General features: G+C 40.0%; 1 protein-coding gene across 11 annotated transcripts in view; it reads right to left on the reverse strand.

Moving 5' to 3' along the window:
- The window catches only part of LOC120726662 (MAP7 domain-containing protein 1-like), a 53,327-nt gene extending 41,907 nt beyond the window's left edge, over positions 1-11,420 (reverse strand). For 6 of the 11 annotated variants that reach the window (XM_040020408.1, XM_040020413.1, XM_040020410.1 and 3 more), the window contains exon 1: positions 11,073-11,419. In XM_040020408.1, the coding sequence (XP_039876342.1) occupies positions 11,073-11,139 (67 nt within the window). In that variant the 5' untranslated portion in view covers positions 11,140-11,419. Of the gene's footprint in view, positions 1-11,072 lie in introns of all 11 variants that reach the window. The other 5 variants (XM_040020415.1, XM_040020414.1, XM_040020416.1 and 2 more) reach the window with 2 other exon arrangements.
- Positions 11,421-12,689: the final 1,269 nt, after the last annotated feature.

Raw genomic sequence — 12,689 nt, forward strand, 5'->3', positions numbered from 1 at the left:
GGACGGAGTCAGTCAGCAGCTGAATGGGGTCCAGTTAGCAATTACATGCAATCTGTTTCTGATAATACAGCAGTTATCTGTGCCAAAATGCCAAAAATCACACATCTGTTCACATTTCTGTGTGTCCAGTGTTCAGCTAACATTATCTCTGGATGGTGGTGCATGAGATAACCCCTAAGGATCGTAGTACTACTAGAGTATTTTAGTTTATTGAACAAAATATCAGCATTTGGTGTCTCTGTATCGACACGATATCACCACACAATCCTATCACGTAGCGATTTTTTCCCTGACCCCTGACATCGAATATCTAGAAAATTAGGTTAGCTTAGTAAAACTTGTCCCAGTATGATGGTAAAACAGAACATGCAGACAGACAGACAGACAGACGGAGCACCTCTTACAAACCAAGACAAGTTGTTCACATTTTTTCAAGAAAGAATTTAAATGATTGTGTCAGTTTTTACTTTATCTGTTTTTCTACACTGAACACATGAAAGAAATAACACAATAGAAACAAAAGCAGACTGAAACACAACCACCGCTCTGCAACCATTACTGGATCTTTTTATTTATGTCAATATAAACGATGCTTCAACACTAGAGTTCAAGTGCCTCTTAGTTTATGCTTTTTTTGTCTTGGCATTCTCGCCCATCTCTAAATCGCAAATGTTTTGTTTCATTTTCCTCTATTCAATAAAAGCGCAGACTGTTTTTAACACAAGTCTTCTCTTGGTAAAAATTCAGAAAGCATTGATTGAGTGCTTCCAGCAGACAGTGAACTTAGATCTCTGACGCCAGACAGCACAGAAATGTTTGCTGGGTAGCTCAAAAGAACCAAAAAATGCAATTGATTGGGACGCAAGAGGCTTTAACAGCAAGTGTAAGTGTCTGGGACCCTACCTGCCAGTCAGTGCATGAAAAAAACAAAACAAAAGTGTCTAATAAAAGTATAAACTAAGAACCACAGAGCCACTACATGTTTTGGTGTGAGAGCTAAAGAGAGCAGGCAACAGGATGTCAGTCCTCTGCAAACCAGCGCGAACTCCAGATGCTTTTAACCACAACAAGTCCGTTACCCAGTCACAAAGCCTCAAACAGAGCCAAGAATAAATCATACATGAATCATCCATTACTCAGTTTTCCCCTGCATTTTTATTCACCATCACAAGGTTCAAAGTAAAAAGAAGGTAAAAGGTTAGACAGTGAAAAAGGATAAAGTGGGAGAGGAACATTTGAATCCTTTAACGCTGAGAGAAGCTTTTTTTTTCTTCTTTGAGACGGTCAGAGGATATGCCTGAGGCTCTAGTCAGGGAGTTTCACTTCCTCAGCAATGACCTCATCATTACATCACTTCCACGACATCGCAAAGATGAGCAATGCTCATGATGTAAACAACCACAAGATGGTTTTCTTTAGCGTTTTAAGCCACACGGCAGGGGAGAGAATCAGAAGGAAAATGAATAAAGAGACTCTGTCTTAGTCACACTGAGACTTGGCAATGGTGTACTGAAGTGGCTGAACTATGCTTCTCTTACTTTTCATGTGATGATGTAGAAACTCAAGACATGAAAGATCAAACAGCAGTGTGACAGCTGCTTTTGGGCTAATGAAAAGGCAAAAATCTAATAATAATGACAGTAAAAAATATACATTAGGCAATAATAATGACTGCAGGAGCAGCATGGGGCGGTCGTACTGTTACGACAGCGTCCATGTTCAAAAAGTCTTGACAGGAATAAGACAAGAGGCAAAAAAAGTACAGTACAGGCTTCCATATTTCCTGTCATATACATATATATATATATATATATATATATATATATATATATATATATATATATATATACTGTTAAACTGATGGATGCTCAGTATTAATCACTGATAAAGTTTCAAATGACGAGGTTGGTGTGTGTACAAGTAATCCCTGTGAGCCAAAACCTCAGCCTTCAGCCTCTCGCTCTTTATGATATAAAAGAGAGCGGATATCCTAATATGGTCATCTCAGGCTTGTACCCTAGCTAGGAGCAGAGTAGCCCCACCCACATGCTATTTAAACCTTCTGTTTGTGAGGTGCAGCCAGTGAGAAGAAAATTGGTTTAAAGCAGGAAGCTTTTAGTCAAATGATGAACTGAGGGGCTGGCTCAAGGCTTGTGCAAAGTGACTCTGGTGCAGTCCAGAAAAAAATACTGAAGCATAACAGGTCATCTTTAAAGATTTATTTTATTAAAACTAGTTTTAATAAAATAATGGTTAATAAAATGGTTCTTTGATGTGAACACAGTGGAGCATTTAGCAGCTAAACAGAGCTTTTTTTTTACCTCCAGAGTTGGAGGAAACCAAACTCTAAGCAAAAACAGCGCTGCTAATGCAAAAACTAAGCAAGCAACTAAAGATGAACATGTTAACCATTTATGAGCTGCTAATGTTGTTTTCGTGTTGTTGTCGTATTGTTTGCGGTTTTACAGAACTGTTTGTGTTGACTGTGTTGTTTTATTTACATGGAAGCGGACACTGCTTCCATTTGTGCAAGTGTAAACAGGTTACAAAGGAATCTGGGATACACCCAAATCAAAGTGAAGTTAATCCCAGACAATCAGTCGTTTCTGACAGAGACAAGTGAAACAAGGCAGAAGTAAGAAGGAAACAAATCAGGATCAACGACGAGTCACACGGCCGCTGATATCATGTCTGTATATCACATAGAGTTTTCTTTATTTAGCTTTTCCTGTCACTACACTCCTACTCTGCACTCTTCTAAGAGTTTCAGCTACTCACTGGGAACTTTCTTGCAGTTTGTAGTTTAAAGTCAAAGCTGAGAAAATAATTTTGTTGTGGAAACCTCTGTTGGAAACATCAACCCAACACGAGCACATATAGACCCCAGCTGCCCCACCACCACGCTCTTGTTTTGGACTCATAAAGTAGGGCATAACTTTGACTGGCTGAGTCATGTTGGCCTGGCAGCACAGCGAATGTGATGACAGACCAAGTTTAATCTCAGCTGAGGTCCACTTTTGGTGCGAGTTTGGCCCGGTAAAAGCAGGTCAACAGAGGACACCCATTTGTACAAGAGCTTCATTTCTCCTTAAGTATTAAAATTGGTTAAAATTGACCCTTTAATTAAATAAGCAGCTGTTTGAATACAATTCCAGCAGTTTTGGAGCAAGAGTACCTCATGTGTGAGTGATTCTGGTGTGTAAAGTGTAAATATTAGCTGGATTTCTTAGTCTTCAAAGACAACCAGACTGCATACGCTTGGGGTTTGAGCTGCAGGGATAAGATAATTGGTATATTTCAGCATTTTTTAAATCCATAATAAATGAATGAATGAGTATTTAAAATCCTGCACTACAAGATGCTAGACGAGCTAACGATGAAAAACTGACACATATACGGTTGTAAATCAGTAAAAATGGAAACCAGCTAAAACAGCAGGATGCATATGTGGTTGTAAAAATAATTCATGGATCTTTTAATTTTTAATGCACTTTTTGCATCCCTTCTAAAACAACTGCTGTAATATATGAGCCAACAATACTTAACTGAATGAATCCTTCATCTTATAAATGACATGAACATGAGTGAATGAAATCATCAGGAAGTTGGTGCTGCAGCATCAACGCTTTACTGTTTTGCTTCAAAACCATCATCTGTTTAGTGATTTCTGAGAAAAATCAACAAGCCTGAGGACAAAAGATGCCTCACAGAGGCCACAAAGCCTCTACGTGATTTACTGCAGCTCTGAGCATCAGGCACATCAAACAAAATGCTGAAACTCAAAGTTGAAAGTTAGAAGAAAACCCGTCCGCTATTCGTTTTCTGCAGCCTTCTGCAGGTCTTCCTTTTCCACTTAACTGAAGGGCTTTTCAAGGATCTTTTCAGTGAACAGAAAAACACAATGAGCTCCTAGCTGGAGTGCCAGGGCTCGCAGTGGGTAACGGAAGAAGCGGTGCGGTGTTACGAAACTGTAGGAGGCTGCGGAGATAATCAATCGACTGGTGCAGCAGGAAAAAGCTGCAGTTTGACTGGTTTAACGCTGCAGTTCCAAAATAACCATGCGGAGAGCAGAAAAACCCGAGAAACAGAGGGAAGCATCTGACAAACCTCATGATCGTGGCTTCTCACAAAATCAAAAAGAAAGATTTTGTCTGGTGATCATCGCAAAGCAAAGATGGCTGCCCACATACATGTGTTTTTATTATCATCATCTGCAGTCTTACAGCATGCGCCATCACATCATCTGCACTCTGATATTAGAGCCTGTGGGTCCTGTCACAGGGACGTTACGACACGTGTGTGTTTATATGTGCGTGTGTGCGTGTTTGCTAAAGTGAGTATGAAGCCGAGCTACAACAGGGCTGTTATCTCCTCACACACATACACTTCAAAGCAGGAGAGAGGAGCTGCATCTGCTAGTGATTTCCCCGAGGTCCAAATCGCACATCCACAAATGCATCCAGGATATGTTGCAAAGCAGCATGGGTAAAATACAGGATACAGCTGAATGAGATTTTTATCTAAAATAAAAACAAGACATATGTTATTTGAAGGAAGGGATTGAGCAGATTAGGTTTCCTTTGCAGCACATGAAGCGAAATATAAATACCCCCCCCGCCCCCCCTTAAAAAAAACTACTCTTTGGCATCAGAGATGAATCTGGCTCCATTAATACAGATTTATTAAATGTTAATAGACAGTCCCGGTGCCCAAGGCAGTTTTTTTCTGCCTTGGGCACCTCTGAGTTCACTGAAAAGGCCCCGAGGACACAATCAATACTGTAGGCTCCTTCTCATACATCAAAGGGAGTCTTCAGAGTATTTAGGCTACATTGAAGTGCAGAGCAGCGCTGAGAGGAAAGGCTAATTTCAACTAAAACTAGGGTAAGATATCAAAGCTCAATACTGCTTTAGTGCTTTATTTTGAAAATTAACAAGAAATATAAAAGGAGTTACTACTCTTTGGAAAGTCATTTCCATGTTTTAATGATAATTTTGAATGTTTTTTTTTACCTGTGTTATTTCTTTTCCATGTATCTTTGGACAACATTTAAAATCAAATAAAAAAGCAAAAAATGTGTGAAATTGTTATTCATCAAAGAGAGGTTTCTAAAAAGTTATAGTTTTGATCAAACTGAGAAAAGTTCAGTGAAATTATCTGGCTTAGCTCTTTTGATTGTTTTCTGAGTTGCAGAGTAAAGAAAAATTCATGAATTTTTAACAAACAATCAATAATCTACAGAAAAATAAATATAAGTCTTTTCAGACATATATCCAGCCACACGAGCCCACTTTGTGGCCTTGTCCTATGTTGCTAAGTTGGAAAACAATATCCCTGTGTCACTCCCTGAGGTCTAAGTCATGATTTGTGCCAACTCCAGCACTAGCTCTGCCTCTAAGCAATCAGCATGTGTATTTTTTATTTTAATTAACTGTTTTTTAGTAGCTTTGAAATCCAAGAACAAAACAATAATCATTCTGAATGCTCTTTTCCAAAATATGGAGTTGGTGTTAGGATTTCCAACTGTGATAACTTAGGGCTCATAGGGTTAATTCATTGGACTTGGGTAGCAGATCACTGTGTTGTTTTGTTGTTTGACAAGACAAAAAAGTCTCAAGGAGCCAGTTGAGATGGTTGGGACGTCTGCTAGGATTGCTAATGGCACCTCCTAGTTGAGGCGTTTCAGGCATGTCCTACTGGACAACACCCTGGAGGAGACGCAGGAATGCTGAGAGATCACACCTCTCTGCTGACTTTGGGAGAGGGAGGTCTGGCCTTAGACTGCTGCCACCATAACCCAGACCCAGATAAGTGTAAGAAGATGGATGGATGGATGGATGGATGGAAACCCATTCACAGAAGCAGTTATGTTTTCTATGCTGATGGTGCATCCCTGAATAAGTTGGAAGTCATGAGTTCCCAGTTGGAAGTTATTTGTGAAACGCCCCCTCAACTTGGATTTCCCACTCTAAAGTTGGAGCAGACAAACATACCCTGAGTTAGCAAACCATGATGGCGGCACTGAACGCACACAGTAGTAAAACTGTAAACTTTTAATCAGTACTGCCACTGTTGTGTATTTTTTACTCAAAAATCAAGCCATATGCATAGCATTGATCAGGTATATATCTATTAATGTGCTTTTTAAGTGCAAAAAATAAGTATTATGCTGTACTGCGATACCTGAATGGCTCTGACTTTGCTAAAAACCACAACAAAGTCTGATTTTGATAGCTTTCTCTCAACTGGGGAGTGGCGTTCTGACATCTGTGTTCCGAGGTATCTGGAAAGCAGCATACACTTTTAAGATTAAGCTTAATTTTTTTTTGATAAAGCATATAGTTAGGGTTGTGTCAGGTGACCCTGAATCCACCCTTAGTTACACTGTAATAGGCCTAGGCTGCTTGGGGCTTACCATGATGCATGAGTATTTCTTCTTCACTCACCTTTTTCACTCACTATGTTTTTATAAACCACTCTGCATTTTATCATTAGTTATTAATAATCTCTGACTCTCTTCCATAGTGTATCTGGGCAGATGGACGCCCCTCCCTGAGCCTAGTTCTGCCAGAGGTTTCTTCATGTAAAAGGGAGATTTTCCTTCCCACTGTTGCCAAGTGCTTACTCATAATATCTGATTTTATTGCTGGGTTTTCTCTGTAGTATTGTAAGGTCTTTAATTACAATATGAAGTTCATCTAAGCAACTGTTGCTATGATATTTAAAAAACTGAATCTCGAATCAGACAGCAAGCCCCTCCAGGATCAGGGCGAGGCTGCTAGTTTTGGGATAAGGGCAAAGAGAAAAGAGAGCACGGGGAGACAGGAAAGAGAGACTTGGGAAGTCCCCCATCAGCCTGAGCCTATGGCAACATAGCTAAGGGATGGTTCTTACGTTTTATTTATCTACATGGGTGGTAGGTTGGCTGTTAAACGTTTGAAAGCAGTTGTTTACTCATAGATATATACAACTTTGGCCACAGCCATTAACTATATATTGCTCTAGCAAAGCTGTGCCTTAGGCAGTTATTTCTCTTAGTTGTAACAACTACTGGTAGAAATCTGACTGCTCATACATTAAGTTAGAACATATAAATTAAGCATATGTTTTCTTTTCCTCCCACATTATCTCTAAAATAGTCACAGATGTGTACAGAAGTGTAGGTGTTGCTACCTCGTTGACTCTAATCTAAATGTGATATGACAGCCTCCTTTATGACTAACCCTGCCTCACACGTTCTCTAAAAGGATTATGCTGCAAAACGGATTATTAATATCAATGACCCATTCATGGATTCGGCTTTTTTGAATGCCGGATATGGATGGAAACATGACTAATCTGTGCATAAGCTCTCAGGAACCTGCTTCCCTCTCCTTCTTCATAGTCAGCAGCAGAAAGGAGCATTTCCTCTGCTTTCCCGAGTGACGGCTGTGATTTATAGCATCTGGTCACTAGGATGCTGACGTGGACGGCAGAAGTTAGCGCTCCTGTTAGTCTCCTCCTTCCATCCTTCCTTCCTTCCGTTCTTCTTCAAGGAGACAATCAAGCCACAACAACACTCCCAATTCAGTTTCCCAGAGTCATCCTAGCCGTTGCCCTCCACACGCATCCCTCCCACCTGCAGTTACAAGCGTTCAAGCCCCCGGGACATAAATGAGACACAGTTGGCAGAGCTGTGAGAACTTGAGCCCCGTCTGGATGCCGGAGATGAGAGGAGCTTTGTCCTCTGGGGTTGTTTTTCTACTCCCGGTGAAATAACTGAGCTCTGTATTAATGTAGATATTAAACAAGATAAACTGTAATGAATAGACACAGACCAAATAAAAAAATTGAGTGGGTAGTTGCACTGCTACTCCTGTAAACCCTCATTGTTATGGAGCATATACTCTTTACAGTGATAACAGATTTACCCCCAAAATATTATTAATCAATAACGTGTTAGCATGGTTAGCTCGTTAACGTGTTAGCGCTGTGCAGACCCACGCACAGGGCGATCCGCGCTAACAGAGATTTGCCGCGTTAATGCGGTTATGGCCTTAACGTCATTTTAACGATATTAACACTGACAGCACTGGTAATTATATAAAACTAAATTCAGATACTGTAGGATCTAGTTCCACTGTAGCAATCATAGCAAGCTAGGAAGCCAAACAGGCTAATGTTTGTAGCTTATGTTAGCTGTGTGACAAAGGTTTACCACTCCACACAGCAGCAGCTGTTTATGGTCTTGATTAGATTAAAGGGTTATTGCAAAAACCTTGATTTTTTGTAGCTTATTGATTTTGTAGTTATAGTAAATGTGTTTTTTGACTTGTTGCTCAGAGAAAACAAACACAATTTTTTATTATTTTTGGACTAATAAAAGTCTTTTTCACCACTGCATATCATTAACACTTGTCTTCTCTCTCTTGCAGTTTGTGTTTTGTTCTGATTGTTGTTTGTGATGTTCCTAAGTTTTTTTTTTCTATCAGTAAAGACAGATGGCTGCCCCTACCTGAGCCTGTCTCGACTGGAGGTCTCTCATTTAAGAAGTCTCTCCTGTTAAAGGGGAGTTCTTCCTCCATAGTTCCTAGGTCCTGCTCATTTTCTGATTGTGTAGTAAAGTAATGTCTTTACTTCACAATTTAAACCTCTTTCAGACAAGAATGGTTACTTTATAAATAAAACTAAATTTAAATTTCATTCAATTACACTTTATTTTCAACCTGGAAATTGAACACAAGGGTTATTTCTTTGCTAAATTATGGAGGATAGAGGTAAATCTATAGCCGGCAGTGAAAGGTTTCTAGGCTGAAATCTACATTTCCAGACTGCCTGCGATCTTGAAAGCGTTCCAAGAACATAACGTCAGCATGACTGGGAAAGCTCACAGTGCCACAGGGAGTCCACGTCTCATGATTACTTCCACAGAGGAGCATTTAACTCCAAACAGAGACGCTCACTACTGTTAAACAGGGGGTGAAAAAGTCAACGTGATGGCACTGCAGATATCAGGAAAGAAGAGGTTTAAAACTAGGTAGGAAGGAGTTGTAGCATGTACAGTGTGAACTCCTTTAGAAAGACATTGCACAAAAAGTGAATTGACTCGTTGCAGGAAACTGGTGCCACTCCTATTGTGAGCCACAAACAGAGAGTCTTTGAACATGTCATGTCTTGGAGAGGCTTAGCTTGATTCCAGCACTCCCTGGGTAAGCGAATGAGTCTGGTAGCTGTGATTCATTTTCCCCAAACTAGCATTTTCTCTGAAACACCAGCAGGCACAGAAACAAGGCTCTGATATATGGCGTAATGTCCCTGGCTGACTGGTTTTACTGTAGATGGGGAATGACGGGCAGATGAGGTCAGTAGGGGTAAGGAGGGCTGTGCAGGGTGGTGGGTTTTAGGGATTTGGATGGTCAACATGCATTAGGGGATAAACCAAAGGTCTGCCAACCTCAGACCTGAATAAACCACTTTGATAAGGGATTACAATCCCCTCTCCAAGCCCTGCAGGCGCACCAGGCCGCCATAAACAAACAATCCCCGGCAGGCCTTTCTTTTGGCTCTTTCTTTGCGCAAGAATGAGACTCCCATCTCTCAGATAGAAGCCAGAGAGAAAGAATGTTTCTGTTTATCTAACGCCCCTGCCTTTTTCGGTGTCTAACATTCCTGATAAACGTCACATGCCGGTCAACCCTGCTGCGTGCAGCGGTCTCTGCAAAGGGCCTGGAACCAAAACACTCTTTGTTTTCCATCTTAGATAACATACTGATGGGTGAATTTGCTCCAGAACAATAGTTCAAAAAAACGCACGTATGATGTCCAAAAGAAAAGGCACCAAACAGCTACTTAAAAGTTGTCAACCATGGCAAACACACACACACGCACACACAGTGGCCCCAGGATTTCAGGAGCGTAACTATAACAAATCAACAACCACTTTCATGTCTGCTCAATAAGTCGCTCATATTCCTCTTCAAACAGACACCCACACATCCAGGGAGCGAGCACCATGCCTTTGCAGTGATAAAGAGCTGCTGCGGCAGACGTTCCTTCCCTCCATCCATCTAGAGCTCTCCACGTTGAGTGGAAAATGGGGGTGGGCTGCCAATGAACAGAAAGTCACCTACTGCCAGTGAGCACTGGTCAATGGCAAATATGTATGATAGTGGTGTGCAGCATGATGCTCATCCTAAGTGCTTTTATATCTTAAAAGCACATAGGCTGGATGAATTATTCATGTGTTTATAGTGTGTGGGGTTGTTGCATATATAAATCAAAACTGCACTAAAAATTAGTAAAAAAAAATAACTCGAATCTCTCTTCTCAGTCTACTGAAAAAATGTGTAGAACACATTTAATACAGCACAAAAGAGTCATGACGAGATAAGCCTAATTAAAATACCTTTTTTCTGGATTTTTAAGCAAAAAAAAAAGCAACCTAATCGATTATGTTCATTGATAACTGGCATCAATATGAATGTACAGTAAACGACACAGCTGGGGTCACTAATTCCAACTGCTTGTTATAAACATATACCAGTAAAAAGCTCAGATGTGTGAGAAATTCTGCAGCATCCAGTATCCGGGGTGCTCTTGAGCATGACACTGAGTTCCCGTTCGATTATTTATTTATTTTCTGTTTTCTGTTTGAGCTGCATGCATTCACCTGCACCGTCTCTCTCCTGTGAGTCTACACTATACATTTTTGTTATATATCTGCGTGGGGCATTTTTCACCCAGTACACCGCCACTGACTTGTTTGGTAATGAAGACCACAGCTCAGTGCAGCATTTCCCGGATCTTTGCTGGTCAGGACCCGCCTGTTGGCGTGGCCGGACAAACACATCTCCTCTTTTAAGATGTCAGAGGGAGACATCTGATAGGCTGCACTGCTTCAGCTGTTGACTTTACATTTTATCCAACCATGTCTTTAGACGGGAAACCACGCTTCATATACAGGGATTATAATTATAATCATAATAACATTTTTTAATTTACATAACATTAATGTAATGAATAATCAGATTCCACCCTACTGCCACCCGTTATTCTAACCCCCATTTTCCTTATGCTGACTATAAAATACTCACTCTTGTCTGTTAGTGTCAGCTTCTCCTCGAAATTATGTCCGAGGTCCTTATAATCCATTGTTTCCATTCAGGCGGATCGCAGACCTTTTCCAGTTGCTGTCATTCCTCAGAGTCGCACAAGTACAGGAGATGAAACTCCCAAACACGCCCTTTGTAAAATCCAAGCCGAGCAGAAGGGAAAAGTGGCCAAAAAATCTATGGAAATAAAAGCGGATCCGGCTGGAAAAACAGCGCCGAGTCTCTGAAGTGATAAAATGTTACCGGGTGTGTTTTAAAAGCAGAGACTCGGTTCCGTCCGGAGAGCCTGTGGGTCTCTGCTGGAAAATCTACAGTGTGAGAATAAAAAGCTGTAGGTAAGTTAGACATAGGAAGGAAAGATTTCCGGTCAGGATTTTCAAAATAAAACGTCCTTGATCAACGCTTTACTTCAGTGGCATTTCAGTTTTCCAAAATTAATTATTATGCGCATTAGGTGGTAGAGTAGTCATCTACCAATTAAAGAGGGTTAGGTCTCCGGCTAATCCAGTCTGCAGGTTGAAGTATCCTTATACAATGAACCCCGAGATTCCCCTTTACAGTGTGTGTGCAAACATTAGATACAGATGCAACTATTTGAAATATTTGACAAGATGCTTAGATATAGAAACAAGCACTTTTATATGTGTGTGATTGTCTGGGTAGATGAATGAGGTTTACAGTAAAATTACCTTTAAGTTAGAGAAGTAGAGAAGTGCTATATAAACTGTAATGTACATGTGATGACCATGGAAGCTTGTTTCTGCCACTGAAAAAAGAAAACACGTTTTATTTTTTGGTCTAATGAGTATAAATAGAACATTTTCAGAATATCTATGTACTTCTTTATAGTCAGAGTAAGCAAAACATTTGGAGGGTGTTTCTAACTGCGGGTTGTTATGTGTTGGTAGTTAGTTAGTTAGTTAGTTAGTTAGTAGAAACTAAGATGCCAGATACAATAATGAACACACAGGAAATACATTTCTTACAGCAGGTAAAAGGTTATTGGCTTTATTTACTTTCTGATTATTTAGTGCGGGGCTTCTTTTGCATATTTTTAATTTGTTTTTGTTTTTGTTTTTTTGGTTCTTACTGGGTTTTTTTGTTGTTATTTTTATGGTTTAATTTCCAGCCAGGGTATTATTATAATCAGTAATGATTAATAAGGCAAATCCAGTGAGGATCTTACAACTAGTGATTAAAAAACATTTTTAAAATTCCTCTTTTTCCGATTATTGTTATTAGTGTTGTACACTTTCAATTACTTTGAAACCTACAGTTATTTTTTGAGCCCTTAAACTTTTATTTATGTTTGTAACAGACGTTTTAAAAATGTCCTAATTCGTTTAATTTATTTTTTTCAATTTAATTTAATCTCCTCTTTCGAACTCTAAAAGCTTAAAGATTGTTATTTTGAAGGCAGGATTGTGTCATTTCCTGTTATTTCCTCTTTGCATTGCTCTGGCTTAACCTCGTTGGCAGCGAAAAACCGCATGCCGGACAACTGGACTGTACCATCTACACAGCGAGTGTAAAAAATACGCCACAGAAGAGCCAATACTTCACGAAAGAAGTCTTCTGAAGGTCAAACTTCACATTTAC

The sequence above is a fragment of the Simochromis diagramma genome, unplaced genomic scaffold (genome assembly GCF_900408965.1).
Source record: "Simochromis diagramma unplaced genomic scaffold, fSimDia1.1 OVJJ01000753.1, whole genome shotgun sequence".
Lineage (NCBI taxonomy): Eukaryota > Metazoa > Chordata > Actinopteri > Cichliformes > Cichlidae > Simochromis > Simochromis diagramma.